At 38.4% G+C, this 22,798-nt stretch overlaps 1 protein-coding gene across 1 annotated transcript; it reads right to left on the bottom strand.

Moving 5' to 3' along the window:
• Window positions 1-658: 658 nt before the first annotated feature.
• Window positions 659-18,855, bottom strand: hecw2a (HECT, C2 and WW domain containing E3 ubiquitin protein ligase 2a; the record flags this gene model as incomplete). Its single annotated transcript, XM_081367651.1, has 29 exons — window positions 659-2,125; window positions 2,250-2,362; window positions 2,838-2,923; window positions 3,033-3,147; window positions 3,226-3,372; window positions 4,285-4,414; window positions 4,566-4,664; window positions 4,749-4,901; window positions 5,166-5,279; window positions 6,420-6,540; window positions 6,817-6,905; window positions 8,124-8,207; window positions 8,367-8,463; window positions 8,554-8,638; window positions 9,075-9,209; window positions 9,508-9,693; window positions 10,691-10,815; window positions 10,960-11,063; window positions 11,256-11,406; window positions 11,592-11,690; window positions 11,804-12,131; window positions 13,115-13,872; window positions 13,963-14,063; window positions 14,582-14,724; window positions 14,897-15,066; window positions 15,183-15,252; window positions 16,814-16,908; window positions 17,156-17,263; window positions 18,549-18,855. 29 exons carry the CDS (start codon window positions 18,853-18,855, stop codon window positions 2,014-2,016), a joined length of 4,425 nt encoding a protein of 1,474 aa, XP_081223777.1. The 3' UTR covers window positions 659-2,013.
• Between the last annotated feature and the right edge of the window lie 3,943 nt (window positions 18,856-22,798).

Genomic DNA, 22,798 nt, shown 5'->3' on the forward strand with positions numbered 1-22,798 from the left:
AGCATGCAATATCAAGCTATGACACAACGCCATCTAAGGGTCAAACTCAGGTACTGCTTCTTCGACCCTGCATGCAGTATTTTATCCAAAGATCAATTACATAGAGAAAGGAGCTGTTTTAAGACAAATCCATATCCAAGGATCTGAGCTTTGGCTATATCTGCATTTGTGTGGTGTGAATGCGTGATTTCCATGTATTGCTGTGTGTGTGTGTGTGTGTGTGTGTGTGTGTGTGTGAGAGGGCTTGTGGAGGGACCACAGACGGAAACGACATGTCTGTAAACGAGGGGTGCAACTTGTCACCCAAAAATGAGCAACTTTTCATCCATTATTTACGTGTTTAGCTTCTATCTGTAGTTACATTAAATGGACATTCCTGCACTGAGATTGCTCCATGTCATATTTCCAAAACACTTCATACCACGTGTGCAAGGGTGATACAGTTTGGCTTGCTACTCCCTACACATGCTAAAACGTGCTTTTTCTTTCACTTTTCTTTTCTTTTTCCATAGCAGAAGAAACTTGTTAATCTGTTTTTACTGGTTTAACCACTGGAGCCCTGGTTTTAAATGACTCCAGTGGACTGCACACATCACCATGATATTAACTACAGCCAACTATACATTTTAATAAAGATGATTTCAAGGCCACTTTTTGTGTCTGTCACCACAGTTTAGAACAATAGGTCTCCTTATGATTAACTCTAAGAACAAATCTACCATTCCTGATACACAAATATCTGTTGCACACATTGCACATGGTGATCAGTGTTTATACATTCATAGTTTTTTTTTTTTTTTTTAACATTTGCGGGTTGCATAAAAGGTTGAGAGGTGGATTTAAAAAAAATTGTGCCATATATAAAGTACTGAGTGTTGGTGTTTGCTAGTTAACCAGCGACCAAAGTGAATTACTACATTTAAAGTCCCCTGGAACAGTCTGGTGATAAATGTCTTGCTCAAGGGCACAAGAGGTGATAGAGGAACTCTAGTTCATGGGTCATTCTTTTCAGGGTTTGAACCTAGGACGTTCAGGTTGCTATTCTACAACCACTACATATGGTGCAAGGATCTCTATAAGAGAGTGTGCATGCTGTTTTGTTTTCATGGGTTCATTCTCTTAAAAGATGGCAAAAAGAATGAGTTTTCAGAACTGTAGCCAAGATCAATGTCATTTAGACCCTTCAAAACAAATAACGCCAACCATAAGTCAAACCTCTGAAACCAAAAAAATCCTTTTTAACTGACATTATCTCTCCATGACAAAGACCTGCATCAGAAATCAACACAGCTTTGTTCCTTTAAACCCTATAGATATAGTTTTGACTTTTAAAAAAGCAGCTCAGTCAAGAACAAAAGGCAAAGACCTAAAACCCAGATCAAAATGTACTGGTCTAAACCAATCTGAAGGCCAAAACTAGATAACAAAGATTCCAGCTCTGATTTCTGTGAATGTTTAAAGGCCCAGGTATACTTCATTTTCCGCGTTCTGCTCCGTCTTCAGAGCCTTTCAATGTATACTCCTTTGGCCGCGAGTGCAAAAAGACACATTTGGCGCGTGCGCACTATCAAGTGGACTTTTTTTTCAAGCGATCAACTCGCACATGCGCTGTTGTACGCACACCGTCCACGTGGACACTAAAATTGGGATGCACGCGGACAGTGTGCGCGGACGTTTGCGGACCCTCCTGATGATGAAAATTACGTTATTCGGACAGTGCGCTAACTGTCGCAAAACGCGGGCGGCCGAAGTATACTTTGGGCTTAAGTCTCTTTGTGTGAAGAATTGATTGCAGTTATCACAGGCTTTGAGTTCATACACTATAGAGCAGGAGTTGGCACATGCCCAATGAGTTATTTGATGGCATATATTCCAGTTCCGTAGACTTTGTCAAAAAGATTATGTAAGTGTCTGGTGACCAAGGTCGTAGTGAAGAGTGAGGGATGAAAATAAAGTCTGTATGGTGTGCCAAAAAAATAAATAAATCAGTAGCACTTTTGCTGTGACGGGAGCTCACTCCAGACCAAAGGTGCTGGTCTCCTCCACAGCAGTGAGCATCTTCTCGTAAAGCATGGAGAAAGAGGGGTAGGGAGGGAGATCCAGGCGGTTAAAGCAGGTGTGAGCCCTTTACAAACATATAAAGACAACATGGCATTAGCTGATTGAACATCGGTGTGGGATAACATACTGTATAACGGTCACAGTAAGATGTGTGTGTCAGGCACTAAACATAAAAAGCTCAGAAATACCGTGGGAGGGAGGTCACTTTGCCCCATTTCTCCACACAGAATCGACGTGGGCCGTTACTGCCCCGCAGGGAGGCAAAGCCCTCATAGGGAACGCTGGAAGTGCCTGTAACAAACTGGAGGAAAGCAGAGCACATTTTGACTTGGCGAATTTCACTGATCTACCAGGAGAAGAGCTTTGGTTTAAATGGGAGCTCAGATAAGAATGACAGTTTTAGAGGTTTTGTTTTACACTGTATGAGCTCATTAAGTGCAATTTGTATCAGTTCATGCATTCCCTGGGAGTCAAACCCCCAGTTTGCTGTTGATAGCGACATGCTCCACTGTTTGAGCTACATTAGCTTCATGAGGTAATGTTTTTGAAAGTCTCTTGCTCATTATTGAACAGCATTTACTTGATATAGAATTTTTCTTCAACAGTCACTTTTGATCAATTTAATGCATCCTTGCTGAATAAAAGTATTCATCTCTTATATAAAAATACTTTCTTATAAAAAAAATACATCATTTCTTATTTAAAAAAAATGACTGACACCAAACTTTTGAATGGTAGTGGATCTGACCCATGGTGATAGTGAGATCTGAGTGTACCTGAAGGAGTCGTAGTCTCTGTTCGTTATTGAAACGCTCCACTGCTGCCCAGAACCATCGAATCACTATGTGGTTGTCATGATAGCCTTCAAAGGCAGAGATGAGAAAAAAAAGCTGTAACATTTTTACACATTCTGTCTGTGATATTCTTGCCTGGTGTGAAACAACACCTGAATCTTTTTCAGTAAAAAATACCTCCTCTGTATTCTGTATTGCTTCTCCAGTCGGATAAATCAATCTCCGCTGTTCCAGCAATGACCAGCTCCAGCTCTCGGGCATCAAACACTGAGACGAGTCGGACGTCCACCACCTGCACAATCACATGGTCTCAGATCAACCGAGTTAAACTAGAAGCCATTAATCTTGAAAGATTCAGACGACATCATACCTCATAGAATCCTCGCACAAGACTCTCGGTCTGCTGGGCCACACCTCTCTCAATCCTCCACTTCACCATGCGTTCAATGTACTCTTTCTTGTTCTTGTCTGACACAGCAATGCCAGACCCACCCGGCTTTAGCTCACGCTCTGTAATCTGACATAAAGAATCCTCCAGTTCACTCTAAGTTTATACAACTTTACAATGAATAGGCTAACTAACTAAAATAGATTTTGCATTTCTGATTTACATTTCTGGTTGCTAGGGTGTTGCTAGCGTCGTTTGGGTGATTGTTAGGCCGTTGCTAAGGTGTTCTGAGCTGTTGCTAGGACGTTTGCTCATCCAAATACCTCACTCTCATGTGTTTATGATGTTCAGATTCAGATATTTTTAGGAATAATATAGCAAACACCACTAACAGTGTACCAGTGTGGTTATTAGAAATAATGGCCTTTAGAAATGTTGCTTTGAGATGAACTGAAATAAATAAAGTTGTATTACTAGTTAGTAACTGTACTAAAATGACTAAAACTGAAATAAAAATAAAGCTAAATAGAAATATCATTTTTTTAAATGACAATAGCACATACAATTACTAAAACTTAAATGAAAGCTGAAAATATAAAAATGCAAAAATATTATTATTATAAATATATTGTTGATGACAGGTTACTCTTGCTAGGATTTAGGACTTTTCTAGATACAGAATAGTGATCAAATCTTTACCATAAAATATTGAGAGATCAGCTAAATCCCATTTTAGCACTCTAAATATACTGATGCCAAACACACACACACACACACACACACACACACACACACACACACGTTGTGTTGGGTGTTCTCTTGTTTTATGGGGACACTCCATAGACATAATAATTTTTGTAATGTACAAACTGTATATTCTATCCCCTAACCCTAAACACCACAGAAAACTTTCTGCATTTTAACATTTTCAAAACACGTCACTTAGTGTGATTTATAATCTGTTTTCCTCTTGGGGACCAAAAAATGTAGGGTTTACCTGAACCACACAAACACACACAAACAAACATGAGCCATTCGGACCTGTCCAAACACTTCCTCATTGACAGTAAAGGTGAGGTCCAGCATATCCTCAATGTCATTGTCTTTCATCCACTGCAGACTCTGATGAAACTCCTCATCCAGAAACTCTAGATCGCTCAAATCACATGGGCTACAAAGAGAAATACATTACATACATTGTGACAGAATTATACAACAATTATACAAAGTCTGGAGTAGTTCAATCAAGAAAAAGAGAAAGCTGTAATACAGTTCATGAAGCAAATATAAATCATCCTTCAGTGCTCAATGTAAAGACTCACATGCGAAGAAGGCCTTTGTAGAAGGGTCGGGTGAAGAACGCATCCAACAGGTACTGATGAATTAGAGCAAGACCAAGAATGCGTCCGCTGAACCGGAACCTAAGAAACACAACATAAGTCTAAAAATGCCCTTTGGACATTGATTGAGAATGAAATCTATCTATCCATCCATCGGATGATTACCACTCATGATGGTTGTCCACAAAGGCTGACATGGGGCTGATCTGCACAGTGTAAGTGTCATTAGCTGAGTATTCAAATAGTCCATAGTATGGGTTAAACAGCTCTCGGGAAACCAGGAAGAAGAACTCTCTGGATGGACCACTATAGTCCAATCTGAAGAAGAAAAAAACATGTATATTTAATACACTAATCATTTCAAATCAATGCACACATATATGTAATAATACAGTGATGTGGTTTAAAGTACAAAATGTAAAACGACAGAACTAAAGGGGCATCTTCATTTGAAGTAAGTTTGCCATTTACAATGAGAAGAAAACACTTGTTGTAATGTAGAGATTTCACATGATCTCAATAATATACAGGTCAAATTAATTAGAAACATATTTCACTTTGATAGAAAATATGTATACCAACCCTTCTTCTCCAACAAAGCTGACATAAAGCCTGCTCCTCTGGAGGTCTTTGCGGGAATAACACATGATCTGATTGAAAGCGTCTTCCAGCAGGTGATCTCTTCTAATTATTAACCTAGACAGTGATGGAAACCATATCAGGACACAAAGATTCTAGAGAAGGACAGATGAACATAATCATAACAAAAACGCCTCCATATTTTGTATTAGTGCTGACAGTTTGCCTTGACATTGTGACGCACCGTATTGTTTTGTCTAAAGATCTAAAAAAAATTCTAGTGAGTTTTAAAATATACAATTTTAATTTCTTGGTAGAAGTTTTTACTTCTTTTTACTTAAGGTTTTACTTATTTTAAATATTATACCCAGCTAACAAAAATATGTTCTAATAATGTTTTGCTAACGTTCCCATTAAATTATAAAAAGATCATTTTTGAACGTTCTCTGAACATTTAAAACATCCATTTTTATTTTATTTATTTTTTTACATATAAAGTAGTTTGGAAACATTACAATTTTAAATGTTTTTGAAAGAAGTCTCTTATGCTCATCAAGGCTACATTTATTTAATAAAAAATACAGTAAAAACAGTAATATTGTGAAATAATATTACAAATTAAAGTAACTATTTTCTATTTGAGTATATTTCAAAAAGAAATGTATTCCTAATTCCTGTAATGCAAAGCTGAATTTTCAGCATCATCACTCAGTGTCACATCATCCGTCAGAAATCATTCAAATATGCTGATTTGTTGCTCAAGAAACATTTATTATTATTATTATTATTATTATTACCAATGCTGAAAACAGTTGTGCTGCTTAACATTCTGAAGGATCCTGTGACACTGAAGACTAATGATGCTGAAATAAATGACATTTATTTATTATACATTTTAAATTGTAATAATATTTCACAAGATTCATTTTTTACTGTATTTTTTATTAATAAATGCAGCCTTGGTGAACATAAAGAGATTTCTTTGAAAAACATTTTGACAGGTACTGTATTTTAAAACCTTTTCTCTTGGTTATGCAAACATTAAGGGAACATTCCATTTTATCATTTTGCAAACATAAGGAAACATTTCAGATTGTTAATTAGACAGGATTTCAATGCGTTCAACCAACCACTGAACTGCACACACACGATTGGAGATAGAATAAGAAGTGAACATTAGCTGCTTGTTGAATAGAAGAGAGAATAGTAGAGAATTACCTATATTTCCTCAAAAAAAAATTTAAATATGGAACTTACTTCACTTTTCCCGGCCCCTGCCCGTAGCCCTTGGTCTCCAATTTGCGGTAGAAGTTTCTTAGTTTGGCCTCAAAATCACGCTTGTAGGGTGCAGGGGCTCGAGCATTGGCCCGTGGAGTTCCTATGAGCAAGAGAAGATGTGAATAACTGGAATGAAAGCTGAGATGAAACAAACTTGGCAAATCTAGTATCCACAATGCAAGGCTCTTCCAACATTTAAAAGCATATATTATAACCAGAATAACATAACATGCGTGATCAGGTAAACATTCAAATTAGTCCACAGGGTCTTCCACTTCTCATTATTTAGTCTTGTAATGGAGGACACAAGGCAGGAAAAAGGGGGGGGAAGGAAATAATTTATTTAGATGCGAGTCCAGGTCATGTGACCTCTCACCAGGGGAGCTCTGTGGGGAGGCATGACAGTAGCTGGAGAGCAGTAAGGCATTGGGCGGCACATACGACATCACTTCCTCTTCAAACAGGCTGCAAGGAGAGAGGGCCAAGTAACAGGTATGTGTATTCTAACCTGAGCTAGGTGTACAAAGTCAGGCCATCATAAAATATGTACACCGTTTTTTTTTTTGTTTTTTTTTTTGTTTTTTTTACATATACACTACCATTCAAAAGTTTGGGGTCTGACCATATGTTTAATATTTTTTAAATCAAGGCTCACCAAGGAAGCATTTATTTAATCAAAAATACAGTACATTTTAAAATCACAGTTTTCTATTTGAACGCATTCCTGTGATACCCTGGTAATCCAGAGTTCTCGCGAGAGCACAAGTTGAATTTGCTCAGCGAGTTACTCTGGTGTCGAGTAATGATGCTCATTAAATATGCCCCTCGATCTGAGCTGCACCAATCACATCAGGTTATCTGATATAGGCGGGCCAGAGGCGAGCTAAACAGATGATGACAGCGCTGTGAAGTCGAAGTCATTAGTAAACATTGCAAGATGGCTCTGGATGAATACCAGTTGTTTGAAAAGGCTTTGGCCGCTACAATGAACGAATTAGACTTGGCTTTTTATCTAAAAGAGGAACAGAAGACGGCGCTCGAATCCTTCCTTTGCAAGTAGGGTGTTTTTGCTGTTTTGAAGACCGGATACGGTAAGAGTCTAATCTACCAGTTAGCTCCTGGTAGTGTATGGGGTTTAATGTTGTGATTGGTCATAGTGTTATCCAATTGCATGCAGTGAGATTTTCAAATGCATGCTTGGTGCCGCCCCTCGAGCTGGGCGATTTTCATTAGTCGACGCCAGACCATTAATCTTTTAGATTTAGGTCTGGATTTCCAGGCTATTCCTGTGATGCAAAGCTTAATTTCCAGAATCATTACTCCAGTCTTCAGTGTCACATGATCCTTCATAAATCATTCTAATATGCTGATTTGGTGCTCAAGAAACATTTCTTACTATTATCAATGTTGAAAATAATTTTGCTGCTTAATATTTTTGTGGAAGCTATGATACTTTTTTCCAGGATTCTTTTATGAATAGAAAGGTCAAAAGAACAGCATTTATTTTAAATAGAAATCTTTCACAACAATATAACTTAAGTGTCTTTTCTGTAACTTTTGATCAATTTTTTTGAATGGTAGTGTACATACACACTCAAATGCATGCGTATCTCAGGCAAAGGGAAACAGGCAGGCACACGGTTAGCTGTAATTAAACATGTTGCAAAAGGTGCTCACACTAACCTGAGCAACATAACCAGGTCTGCATCACTAGACAGACGGGTCAACCCAGCTGGCCCCTCATTGCGGATGAACTGAACCTTCTCTCTGAACCAACCATAAAACATATGAAAAACTTTTAGCATTTAGCTATTGTAGCATGAAAATTATAAATAACTACAGCACAATCTCTCAAAGGTGCAGTAGGAAATTCTGGGCTCTCTGTTGCCATCTGTGGATGAAACATAAAACTGCAGAAATATGTACCTAAGGGAGTGGTTTCTCACGAGCTCTGGCTGCCTTTCTTGCAGAATCTCAAAAATGTTGGGTTGTCGCAGAAAGGCGACAATCTTCTCATTATAAGCTGTAAAAACACAGGTGTGTAATGTGTCTGTACTCATGTGATGATATGTCAGTGTGTGCACACTGTGTAAATGTGAGCGCACACACTCACCCACAGGCACCATGTCCTGGTACTGACTGTTTCTTGATGACCGGCCCTGGACAGGGGGACTTGGAGAGCGAGAGTCATCTGCTACCTGAAACATCAGAGGAGGTTTCACAATTTCATAGTGTATTTTCCTAATGACAGTGCCCCCATTTGAGTTTATTAGATGTTAAGAAAACAATAGATAGCACATTAAAAACACATGCAGGAGCAATGAGATGGGCAGAGATACCCAGTGCGAATGGAGAAAAATAGAAACAACTGACAAAATGACAAAACATTCTTTTCTTTATCTCTTTATTTTACTCTACACTATCGTTCAAAAGTTTGGGTTTGGGAATGTTTTTGAAAGAAGAATCTTATGCTCTCCAAGTCTGTATTTATTTGATCAAAAACACGTGACAGCGTCCTTGCTTAGTAATAGTATGCATTTATTTTTAAAGAAAAATCATACTGATCCCAAACTTTTGAATGGAAGTGTATGTGGTTAGTGCACAATGTATTACTGAAATATGTACCATATTTACCTCTCCTGCACTGTGGCTGCGTTGGCGGGACAGGTGCTGTCGGTGAACCAACAGGCCGCTGGACCGGGAGTTCTGTAAGGGCAGCCGCGGGTCAATAAACGTTGTGGCACGACAGTTATGATCCACAAAGAAGGCCTGTGATGCATAAACACATAAACAGGCTTTGAGCAAACAGCTGTCCATGAAACATACAAAACTAATGGGCCCTTAAGAAAAAATAAGACAAGCATCTGTTCATTGTTTCCTATCAGAAACACTAATTGGGCATCAAGAAGACAACCAGACAGTCCTACATGAACAAACTAACTCAGATTTCAGTTTCTGTCTGTACAGTTTGTTCTGTCACACTACTCTTATGCAGGTCTAAGGCCCCTAATACAGAACAAAAGCACAATTACAGAAGGAGAAATCACACACACACACACACACACACCTTTCCAGTTTGGTCATGTTTCATCTCCCAGCCCCGTGGAAGCTCCAGCTGCTTGTTGGAGAACAGATTGAGGAAGTTTACCAGGTCCCGGTTGTGCTGGTACCGCTCGAAGTGTTGGGCGTCCCGCCGAACTTTACTGATCATGTGCTTCAGACACGTGTTACTAGTGAACATGCGATAGGCACTCTGAAAGGGAAATGAAGAGATCAAATCAGGAAATGTGTCAAAATTATTGCACGCCTCTCTGAATATTTCATTCTGATTGGATACTTGACCATTAAATGTCACAAAATGCCACTGCTAATTTCATAGCAATTTAGAATAGCAAATTGGCAACATTTTGCGACTCAAAACACAGCTACTGAATACAGTAAAAATGATCTGAGAGGACTTCTGTATTTGAAAATAAACAGTGAGCATAAAACCTTTGCTAGATGTCTAGAAGCTCAGGAGTCCCCATTTAAAGCAATAAGATGAAAACATTGCTCAGAAAAACTATGTAAGAGACACAAAGACATGGGTGAGACAGATCTTGAAATAGAGGAAGACATTTTATAATGTAGCTAAATTTGTTTGCTAACTAGTCCCGAAAAAATTTACTTGGTTTACACATTAATAATAATAATAATAATATAAATTAAAATTGTAATAGTGCTGCAGCATTCGTCTTGTTGCTAGGCAGTGTTATGTTCTAATAGACTATTTTGCTTAGCACAAGCTTTAAGCAAATCTACAAGTAAGATCATCATTAAGATAATTTCAACTCAAAATTTAATATTTCATGTCCATGTATTTATTTGGTAAGTAGCCATGCAATAAGCTGGATAATGTCCATCGTCATTACTTTAAAAAACAAGGTTTTGCACTTGGGTTTGTTTTGTACAGAGCCACGCATTTGACACAGGAAAGAAAAAATATATTGAGGCCAGAAATTAAGAATTTGCTCCAATGACTTATTTTATTCAATCGTTTTAGTTAACTATAGTTACTAATGAATTCCCTCTGTTTAATTTAGTTATATCTAAAATAAGAGAATATTTGGCCACAATCTTGTTTTTTCCCCCACATGTAATGTGCAGGGCTCTGTAGTTTTGTAATAACGCCCGGCTATACGTGATCAATGACTTGGTTTCAGGTGTGCGTGTAAGCACTGATATCTGTGACTCCGTGTGCTTTAGCTCACAGGATTAGAATGCAGAACAGAGAAGAAGTCTGGACTGGAGAGGAACTTTGCACCAGGAGACTGAAGCAGCAAAGCCAGACGAGAACGTGAGCTGGCTTGACCCATAAAGCCGTCCCGCCGGTATTCTACATGAGAACAGACACATCAAAGACTGAACAACAACCTCTCATTCTGCCCAGCCTCAGTCATCTTACATTCATCTCAGCATAGCATTCATTCACTTTCCCAGACACTATCATGTGTAGTTCTTACTTTGATTGACAGCTTACCAGAGATGGAGTGAGACAGCAGGTCTGTTTCTTCAGGAGGAGGATCATCCACTCTCGGCTCCTCAGCCCTTTCATTGGTCATTGTCCTACGAATACTCTGATACCTGCCAGAAAGAAAATACAGCAATCACATTTTCGGTAATGCATTAACCCTCCTACTGTATAGTGTATACACCTTTCATTTTCCAGGGTCAGTTTTGATCCAGTGGAACGTGAGCTTATAAAACAGTTTTGAATGTGCAAAATTGTTATCATTTAAATTGTTATATTTCTTTTCAATATTCATGAGCTCTAACCTGCGGTTGAGTTGCTCCATCTGCTGTATGGAGCTGGAGCGGGTCAGACCCTGTGGGGCAGGTGGGCCAGTGGGTCTCTGCCACGTGGTGGTGCGGTTCACATGATCCACAAAGAAGATACGGCCATGGCTGTCAATACGAGCCTCCCAGTCTGAGAAAAGAAAGGTGGGAAATGAGAATGGAGAGTAGGATGTGAAGGTGCCTGATTGAGTCATCAAGCCTAAATGACATAATTTGGCGAAATTGTCAATTCAAACAAACACACATAAGCAAAGTATCTACAGACACAACAGAAAAAGCACATGCGAAAGTACAGAAACACATACACACACTCACTGGGAGGTAAGGGCTCGTCCACACGCTGGTATCTGTGGACGTCTTGTCTTACAGATGGCAGGGAACTAACACGCTGGTCTCCGTTTATCTGAGGGACACCTGCGCAACATTTTACATACAGAATCAGGATGTATTTCCAAACTCATATTTGATTCATTTTCCATTTAAAATTAATTGTCAAGTGAAGGCCAGCTCAATGATTCTGTGAATACCTGATTCTGATTCAGTCTCGGTAACGAAGGTCTCAGAATCCCCAGATTCTCCGTCACCTGATGGCATTAACTCCTCCTCTTCCTCGTCCTCCTGTGACACACCTGCTGTTGCCTCCAGGCTCCACCTTCTGGACATTGTGTCCTCGGTCACATCTTCACATTCCTCCTCCTCATTGGCTGATGGTTCTGGTTTTGGAGCGTCCCTCACTTGCTCATTAGTTGGGTGGGTTTCTTCAGCAGTCTCAGCAACTTCATAAGTTGTGGGTGGATCATCTGAAAGATCTTCTCCCCCCGGGTCAATGGCTGCTTCTGCCCCCTGTTCTGCCTCCTATAAAGATCAAGTTCATAGAGAAAGATAACCTTCACCTCTGCTTTTATTAGCATCACTAATGTGACACTCATTATTTTTCCCTACCTATTCATTTAATCATAAATACATACAATAATATAATACAATACAATAATACAATGTACAATACAAAGCAGTTCATAGATTCTATTCATATGAATTTAGATTTTTAGGGCATATATAAAAAATATCAGCTGATTAAACAGTCCCGAAATCATAAAAACAATACTCATTTATCAAAAATAAATACTCCTTAATAGAATGACATTTCTGAAAAGCAAACTATATTATGGAGTTTGTCACAATCTTTTATAATTATTTCTTAAAAGTCATGTGGTGCCACCAACATAGAGAAAAACGCAGAAAAAAATATAAGGGAATTAGTCCTTTTTTATGACAAGGCAAGTGGAGCAACTTGTGTAGCAATTTATAAGATATATTAATTTTAAAATACACATTCATGGTGTAAATAAATATGTTATTACTTTTTACTTCATGATTACAGAGCATGACAGTTGTGGAGTCTTTAAATTGATTTTTTTTTCTTGAACATAGTATAAGTGTTTCAACATGAACACAAAGACTACACTTCTAACAACAAGTGCAATTTTATTATTATTTATACACTATCATAGTATGTATTTATTTTATTTTTATATTTTCAGTATTCATTTTAAGTTTAGTTTGTTTTAGTAATGTTATGTGCTTTTGTCATTTTTATTCGTTTTTTTATGTTTATAATTTGATTTGTTTCAGTTTTAGCAATTTTAAATTTCATCTATTTATATTTCATATTTTATCAATTTATATTTTATTTTTGAATGAAGACAATTTTATTAGTTTTAGTTAACAATGACGACAATGTTTTAAACTAGATTTGTAAACGATCTGGACACTCTTATACTGTATGTCACTGACCCACTTAAATTGCAAATTTTCCTTTCAGGTAATCTTCAACTGACCTGAGAAGCAGATGTAGGGACCGGGCAGCAGTCGGATGCCATAGAAGAAATATCAACTTCAGTTGCCAGCTCTTCACTGGGTGCCAGTCCCTCTTCCTCCTCCTCTGCCTCCACTTCCTCTTCCTCTTGCCTCTCCATCAAACTGGCAGTTTCCACCTCAGGGGCGACTGAACTCGGAATGACCTCAGGCTCAGGAGGCACCTCTGCTCCTATATTCAGAGTCTCTATTTCAGACTCCAGCCCAGCCTCTTCTGGAGGTTCCTCTACAGATCCTTCACTTGCAGGTTGTGTAATCGGTGGTTTTGGAGGTGTTTGTTGAGTCCTTGAAACACCATTAAATGTTGGATGCGTGACTTCCGTAACAGCGGACCTCTCTTCATCTTCATCAGAGTCAATGTGCAGCATAGCGCTGAGGCGTGTGTGTGTGGGAAAGCTGGATCGCAGTTTGGGAGAAGCTGCCCCAAAAGGCCTATCGCCCGGGCCCTTAGGGGCCTCAATGGAATCAAGCTGCTCACTGAAGGAACCCTGGAGCAGGTCTGGAGAAGAAGGGGCCTCATCATCTAGGGTGGCTCCATACATTTCGGTGTCTGGGGAAGGTATGCTGCTGCCTTCCCCATTTCTATGGGAACCCAGGGAGCCGGTGGGTGAAGGGCCTGCTGATGGGACTTGGAGAGGACGGGGCAGCTCTTCATCATCTGAAGGGGTTCCAGGAGCTCCATTGAGGGCTGTTGCCCCCAGAATCGTCTCATGGGAAACATCTATGAAGTTATTGAGAAGTTATTTCAAAACCATGCGAAATTAGTAGCTATAAGCTGAGCCAGACCAAATGTGTTTGTATGTGATCTCACCATCTTGGCCTATAGATGTGATATCCACTTTAAAGTGCATTTGACCGCTCACATGATCAGTGGGCAAACGACGGCATAGAGAGAAGCTCAGTGATTGGTTCCTGTTGCCATATAAACATGTATTAATTGACACACATACACAACCATTCAAAAGTTTGGGGTCAGGAGGATTTGTTTCATGTTTTTGAAAGAAGTCTCTTGTGCTCACTAAGGCGGCATGTATTTGATCAAAAATACAGTACAAAAGTAATAAAATAGTAGAAAATATGTAATGAAATATTATTACAATTTGAAATAGCTGTTTACTGTATTGTTATATTTTAATATATAATTTAATATGAATTTTCAGCATCATTAATCCAGTCTTCAGTGTCACATGATCCTTCAGTAATCATTCCAATATGATGATTTGGTGCTCAAGAAATTAATTTATTTTTATTATCAACGTTGAAAACAGTTATTTATTTGAAAGATACATTTTTTGTAACATTATTAATGGCTTTACTGTCACTATTTATTATAGTAATCTTACTAACCCCAAAGTATTGAACGGTAGTGTATTACTGATCACACATTGTGGTGTGGTGACGATCAGATGAGACATTGCCATGACACTCACCCTGATGCATGTCTCTCCAGCAGCATCTGCACCGGAATGTTCAACTGACCCAGGAAGCGTTTAATAATTGGTCGACTTTTAGCAAACTTGTCTTTAATCTCAATCACTAATACGTCTGTCATAAGAGCCACAAAAGTGTGTTTCTACATGGAAAAGCAAAGAGAGAATTGGAAAACAAACACATCATTAGCTGTTTCAGGTCATGACTGTGAACATGTTTGTATTTTCACAGTCTGCATAAGAGAATTTGTGCCTCTTTAAGCGTGCGTGTGTGTGTGTGTGTGTGTGTGTGTGTGTGTGTGAGTTGTGTGTCACCTCTCCATTCCACACAGGATTAGTAGTGTTAGTTGTAATGCCGGATCGTCTCTCTTGGCCATGATGGGAAAAGGTCGGAAAGCAACTTCTCTTGCCTGGATGAATGCTCATCTTCAAATAAGGGTCTGGGTTAAAAAACATCCCCTTCTTCAGCCCCACAGCCCGGATATCTAAAAACAAACAACAGTCTAATCAGTAATAAAGAAAATGCACGGATAAATCTATGGAGTAGGATAAAGTCACAAGTCATTGACATTTAGTTGAATCCTCTTTGTCTCTTACACACCTGATAGGGTAAAGCTGACCAATTTTCGACTGCTCTCTGAAGCTTGTTGTCCTTCATCTTGACCGTCAACCTAGAAGATATCGTCGACATATAAGAGTGGCTACAGACACCTAGCCTTCTTCTGAACATACTTACAGTGATAAATAATAAGTATCTTTATATTTTAATATTCATAATTTCTAACTGTCGTCATCCTCCTCAGGTTACTTGACACAGAAAACAGGAATACACTGTCCAAGTGTGATTATCTGGCTCAAGTGTGTTTCAATAGAGTTGAAACTAAACTCTACAGGAAGGCAGGTGTCGAGGAGAGAGCTCCCATATGTACATGACCGATTCATCCATCCAACGACATGATAAATGGCCTGCACTTATGGGAACTGAGAAATATCCGACCTCCAAACATACATGATGTGAGGCTGCAGTCAAAGAGCCATTCAGCACTTAACACCTCATAGACTGTGTAACCTTTACCAAGCATAGTCTGACCTGTAACAAGTCAGCTAGTAGTACTGTTTATAATACCATCTGCTAGCAAACATGTTCAATATTTCACAGATATTGTGAGCCAGTAAAGAGAGTATAATTACGACAATTGTTTTTTAATTAAAAACAGTGAAAAATATATAGGCTATGTTTGAAACAAAAAACTACCAAATACACTATAACATTTAAAAGCTTGGGGTCGGTAAGATTTTAGAATATGCTCACCTCGGCTGCATTTATTTGATCAAAATAACATATAAAAACACTAAAAATAACTAACTATACTAACTAATATATTAGCGCCAAACCAACGGGCATGCTGCAGTTTTGTCACTTTAAATGCTCCAGCTCTTTAAAGCAGGATGGATTCTGATTGGCTGTCTTGTTTTTATAATTTGTTAGTTGGAAAAAATAGTTTTGAAAGTGATTCCAAAAATATTGTTACCATTATCGTTATAACTGTGGTGTGGACTATTCTTTTATATTTAGAATGATTTTTAGAACGATATCTTTATCATTTTCGCTATATTAATTGTCCTTGGTGTGAACGGGCCTTAAAAATAGTAATATTGTGAAACTCTTTTCTATTATAATTAAAAAAAAAAAATAGATTATTTGATGAATATAAAGTTCAAAAGAACAGCATTTATTTAAAATAAAAAAAATTGTAACATTATAAATACATTTTCTATCATTTTGATCAGTTTAGTGCATCATTGTTGAATAAAGTATTAATTTCTTAAAAAAAAAAAAATCTTACTGACCCAAACATTTGAATGGTAATGTTCCATGCTGTGTTCACGTCATGTGTATAATGGTATAATGCATTGTATAATGCAAATGATCTATGTAAAACCACAGCACATTGTGTTGTTTACCTCATCCCCCAATGCAATGTGCTTGACCTTCCATTTCCAGTAATGAATCACCAAAAGTGTTTTATTATATCTTGTATGATTTATTATTTGACCAGACTAACAACTGTTTTACACTAAATTGGATTGAAAAGCCAAGCACTTTACCACACCATGCGTTTTTGTGAGCTAATGCTGTTTATTTACATAGGAATAATATCTGCTGTTGACACACACACACACACACAAACACACACACACACACACACGTACGCACGCACACACACTGACCGAGGCTCTGGGGTTCTTGACTGTGATGCAGGGAGTTGTGGCTCTCAGCGCACCACTGACTCCATGGTAGTATTTAAAACAGATCCTTGTCTCAGCTAGAAGAGATAACCAGAAGAGTGCCAGCATAACAAATCTGCCCAGCATATTTGTAGAGTCAGTCTGATCATTTATAACAAAAAGAAAATTACATAACCGTAGGAATTTCTTTGTCTGAGCATCAAGAATGTAAAACAAGTGCATGCCATTAGTATCTTATTAGTATTAGTATCTCTACTGTACCTCTACTTTTGTCTAACCTCCTGGTCCATGAAATATTTAAGAACATCAAGTTGTGTCACTCACCTTCAAGGAAGTACGACCCTGCTTCCAGCCTCCAGACAATCTGACCACACTGTGTACCGTTAACCCCACGGTTCTTGCAGTCCCACATGTTTGATGGACAGGTCTCATCTGAAAAAAGTTTCCAACCGTTTATAGAATCTGTTTTGGGCATTTGTAGGTGGCAAATGGGTGGCACAGACAGGAGGTAGAATAAACCAAATTAGCAGAACAGTGCCCCACAAGGATGACAAGTTTTACAAGAAGAAAATAATCTACAGTGGCTCTGTAAATTACATTGCACAGCATTAGTCATCTACTAATGAACAAGTGGGAGAGATTACATTGAGGCCATTACTGAATGTTTGCTTAGTCGTTGAAACCTAGAGCCCCCTAGAGATAAGACCCTTGTGCAGGTAAAGAAGTTTTGCTGGCCTTCAAGTCGATGGTTAGTGGCTTTGTGCCCAGATGTATCGCTTTGCTCCGGTCTCATATTTTTACATGACAGTGAGAATTGTGAGGATGAGGACTGAAGGGCACAGAGGGTGATTGGATCTGTCTGCCATCATCTAGTAAACATACCTAACAGCATGTCTGGTAGAGTCCTGCTGTTTTTAATTTAAAGCATACTTGTACTATATTGTGTTTCTCTGTAGTCTGTACTTTTGTGAGCAATTTTTAAACTTTGTATCACACCATAACAAAGGGTTAGTTCACCCAAAAATGAAATTTCTGTCATTAATTACTGACCCTCATGTCGTTTCAAACCCGTAACACCTTTGTTCATCTTCGGAACACAAATTAAGACATGTTTGCCTTCTGATCTCCACATAGACTGCAGCGTTATGACCTTCATAACCTTAATGCTAGCGATGAGAATACTTTTTGTGCAGAATTTGATTTTGATTATTTAAAAATGTACTTAAGAATATTTTATACCTGGTTCCCAGTATGTGTGCTGGCCTGACAAAACATCACTGGCGGTGTTGTTTGTCGCCCTTTTTGAGTTATGTGTTGTTAACATCTTTAAATATGTGGCTTTTGAGTGTCACCCTCATGTGCATGATAAAAGGACCCCAAATCTTGTTTTGAAAACCATCTGCATGTTACAAGATGTCGTCTCCTTTTGAGACTACAAACCCACAGCTTGGCACATTATCACTAGCATCAAAAACAAATATATAAAAACTAATAAATTCATGACTAATAAAATGAGGACTTAGATATCTAAACATGTCTAAATTAATTTAAATTCATACGTGACTAAATCGATTCAAACTCATTTAAAAACTATTAGTTAATTGCACATTAAAGTTTTTATTTATTTGTGTAAGGAGCAAACAGACTGGTGGTTCATATCAGCAAAACCCACAACTACTGGAATTTAGATGCTAGTCACAATAACACCAAGCCTTACCTATGTGGTACAGGCCAATCCAGTCTGTGGCATCCACCTCTTCCTTGATATCCCATGAGATGACCAAGTTCTGGCCCCGGCCCATAGTGAACTCCAAAGTAGAAGCTGTGAGTGAGGATCGCCCTTGAGAACTGACCAGGTCTGTATCACTGTTGGCTCTGAGGAGTCCAACTCCAGCCTGCTCGGCCCCGCCACGCTCGGCTAAGCTCCGAAGGTTGTCCGGGCTGAGTGTGTGCCGCACATTTGGGCTCCGTCTACGACCTGCAGACTCCCGTGTGGCCAGGTGATCCCGCCCCTGAGGCGCCATGCCTGACGCCGGGTTGGAGCGGGGCCTGGACGGGAGAACTGCTGTGGCGAGAGAGGGGCGAATGGTGGCAACTGTGTGGAAGCACGTCTATGGACTGGATGTGTTTGAATGGGGATTTGAGGAAAAGGCCGGAATGATCGAGAACCTTGACTTGAATCCTGGATCAGACCTGGCCTGAACTGTAATTGTCTGGACATATAGGTCAAGGACCAGATAGGAACTCTTCTGGCCTGTCGTCTGTTAGAGCACTTGGCTATGATAATGGCTATTGACCTTAACGATTTGAGAATAAGGTGTTTAATTAATCTTTAATGAATCTAAAAGAGCTCAGTTATTTCAATTGATTGGCCAATGGGTTCCAGATAGCAAACACGATCCTCCTCGGCTTCTAAGAGAATATCGTCAAAACAATCTGATATTGTTATCGATAAACACACAATGAAGAAGATGAAAATTATTTTAATTCAAATATCTTAGAGTCTTTAGAAGCCAACAAATAAGTGTGAGGAATAGGAAAGTGATGTGGGAAATGGTAAGGAAAATGACAGAGAGACAGAGAGGAACAAAGAAAGAGAAATGTCAGTAAAGAGAAAGTTTTTACAGTCCTACTACACAGTTTCATATGTACAGTCATTAATATAAGGACAAGTTTCATGAGCCTTAAATAAACATAACTTGCTACATTTTGATCACTGAAATGATAACACTTTCAGTTCAGTATTCAGGCCGACTCAGAGAGTTAATTCCAGTGTTATTTTTGTATTATTTATGTATTTATTATTATGTATTTTTAATTACCTTATATTTTTATATTTTCAGTTTTCATTTTAGTAATTTTTGTGATTTCTACAGCCAAATTTAGGTTCTATATTGCTTTAATTTATCAGCCAATGAACATTTCTATTTTTTTTTTTTTTTAATTAGTATTAGTTTTTCATCTAATATTTATTTTGTATTTTATTACGGCTTTATTTCAATTAAGTTAACAATAACAGCACAGGTTAATTCAGTGAAGGATTCATCAAAATTCCAGTAACACCTGAATTCAACAGAACCAGTTCATAGGAGTCATTTGCTCATAAATTGAAGTTTGAATTGATGTGTTCCCCATACAACGATAACTCGCTTATTAGTACGATGCACCAATGAAGACACCAACCAAATAATGGTCTAGACATCATGCAGTTTTTAATTTTTTATTAAAGTCTGCCCCACAAATACACTCTCTTATGATCATTTGACAGGTCTTCAGTTCCAAAGGCACCTCCGGTAAAAATAGGACCAGTGGAGGATTAGTGGATGTCATTTCTTTGCACTCAGCAGCATCTTTGGTTTTTTAAAACATTCCAGCTCAGCCATTTATACCTCATAAATCACTGACATGGGCAATTTGGAAAATGTGTGTCATAAAACTTTTCCAGATTTCAAAATAGTGTTAGTAAAAACACTTTTCTTTTTTTTTTGAGCATTATAATGAATCTATTGTAGAAACTAAACAATATATTTCTGCTGGTTATACAAACATTCAAACTCCACACTCTCTAACATCTAATGTGAACTTATTTATTCACCAATTCTGACCGAACATGAAGAATTCCAAAAGTATCCCACATATAATGTGGATCACTGCATTGTGCGTGCAATACGTGCAGTGGCCGTTTGCCACATTTTGAATTAGAAGTCTTACACTGCAGAATGACAATGTATTGCATGTCTGAAAAATGCTTGAGCGAGCGTGCATGTGTGTATGAGCGAATTACAGGAGGTGATGTCAGCACTGAGAGTTTCTGCAGTGTTTGCATGCGGATGACACCTAATCTTACAGTCCATTAAATAGTAAATGAGGTCTGTGTTCACCTATGCATGAATGCAGTGTTTGCTATCACTACAGGAACCCCTCTGTGGACTATAGCGGAGGTTACTGCAGTCTTTGCTACTTGACATCACGGGCACCTTGGGGAGCTGGCACAGAGAATGGCAAAGAAGCGTTACTGTTCCACTCTCTATATTACAAACACATTCACACACACAAGCATGCAACTGCACACTACTGCCAGTGTAACAGACCTTGTCTTGCATCTTGCAAGCATTTAAGGCACAATTCATTACTGAATAGAAGTCTGTTTGGGCTCATCACTGAAGTCCCAGCTTCTTCTGGAAAGATTGATAAACATTTTCTTCTATGGATCAGTAGTTTTAAACAAATACCTATTATGTATTATTACGAAGGCTTTTTTATGTTTTATTTTTTTACCCTAAGTGGTTTCTTGCAACTGGTTGCAAGGAATAAAAGGCAATGAACTAAAGGGGTCTTTCTCATTTGTCACAGATAATGTTCAAATACAGTCAAACATTCACTCTGCCACCTCCTGCATCTGAAAATGTGATGCAGCATTGTGAATGTAGAATGACAGGGGGAGTACTGCAGCATCAGAAATAAAGATATCAAAATCAGCGAGAAAATTATGCAGCTGCTTTCAGAGGGTTAACTTTTTAAGGGATATCTATAGGTTTTTTTTTTCTCTCTTTTTTTCACACATATACTCCAGCACATTTAGCTGTATGCCGATTAACGTTATGTAAGATGTTTTTAAATATAGCTTATTTATGTCATATATATATATATATATATATATATATATATATATATATATATATATATATATATATATATATATATATATATATATATATATAACTGACCCAAATATAACTCAATATAACCCAAATATACCGCCGACGGTACCCTACGCCTGTCGCCTGATAGCCTACTGATCTCAAAAGAAAAATCGAGATCGGCGTTCTGTTGCTATGGTTACCTCCTCACGCGACCGCGAATTTAGTTATGGTTTATTTGCTATAAAGACACACTTACTTGAATCACTTTTAAAGCAACTAAAAATCTGATTGAAACCTAGCCTATATGCCGTTTAATTTTATGCAAAAAGAACACGTTTAAGACAATTGCACTGGATCAGGGAAGGAGGAATTTCCGTGTCTTATAGCTGAATCGTCCATCCAATTTCATTTTACCAATCTGTTTATTTATCGATGTAAATTTGAACATTGGTCTAGTGTATGATGTATTTAAAAAGTGTAATAAATAGGCTAAATGAAATAAATAGCCTAATGTGTAATATATTTGTATTACTCAGCAGAAGTGTGTATTACGTCATTTGAGTTCTGTGCGATACAACCTATTTAACGTCTTCACATAAAGGTGTTACTATCATGAATCAATCTGCAGGTGAAGCCCAACGCGCACACAAGCTCCACAGAGCCGTGACCGTTTCCTCACGACGGCATGCAGCAGCGCTATCGGATAACACGGGGAATTCCCTTCGTCATGTATTCACACATCATGATCTGCAGATATTCAGCAATGCTGCATTAACGCAACCGCTCATCAGCAGACATGTATTTCTAAACCACCGATTCAGCCCCGATAATGCACCTTTATGACATCTAAAAATATATTTCCGCGATAAAATACGTGATATGCTAAATAAACTCAACCACAAGATGCAGTGGTGCGTTAGAACTGCTGAATCATAAAACATTTTCTGTTAAAATGTCGGTTCATAGCCTAGGCTACAGCATGCATCAAAACACCGTACATGATTGTGTAACCGCGTACCTGCGCATCAACGCGATGTGTCCATGGAAACGCCAACATAATCCGAGGCGCAAAGGCGAGTAACGTGCGTTAATAATACTATTTTATAGCTATTTTCTCAGCTTCGCCTTGACAGCGAGGCGTCGATCCATTCAGGGCCTCTTCATCCAAAGAAGCGAGATTTTGTCGCTTTCCCGAACCAGGAATCACGACTGAGGGGACAGTTCCCTTCTGCACAGGTTGACAGATGAGCTATACCATCCTGGATAACAGCCCGATCTGTCTGATCCTGAAGATCTGTGTAATTAGGCTATAGCAGAAAACGGC

Source organism: Scardinius erythrophthalmus (assembly GCF_964197995.2).
Source record: "Scardinius erythrophthalmus genome assembly, chromosome: 6".
NCBI classification, from domain to species: domain Eukaryota; kingdom Metazoa; phylum Chordata; class Actinopteri; order Cypriniformes; family Leuciscidae; genus Scardinius; species Scardinius erythrophthalmus.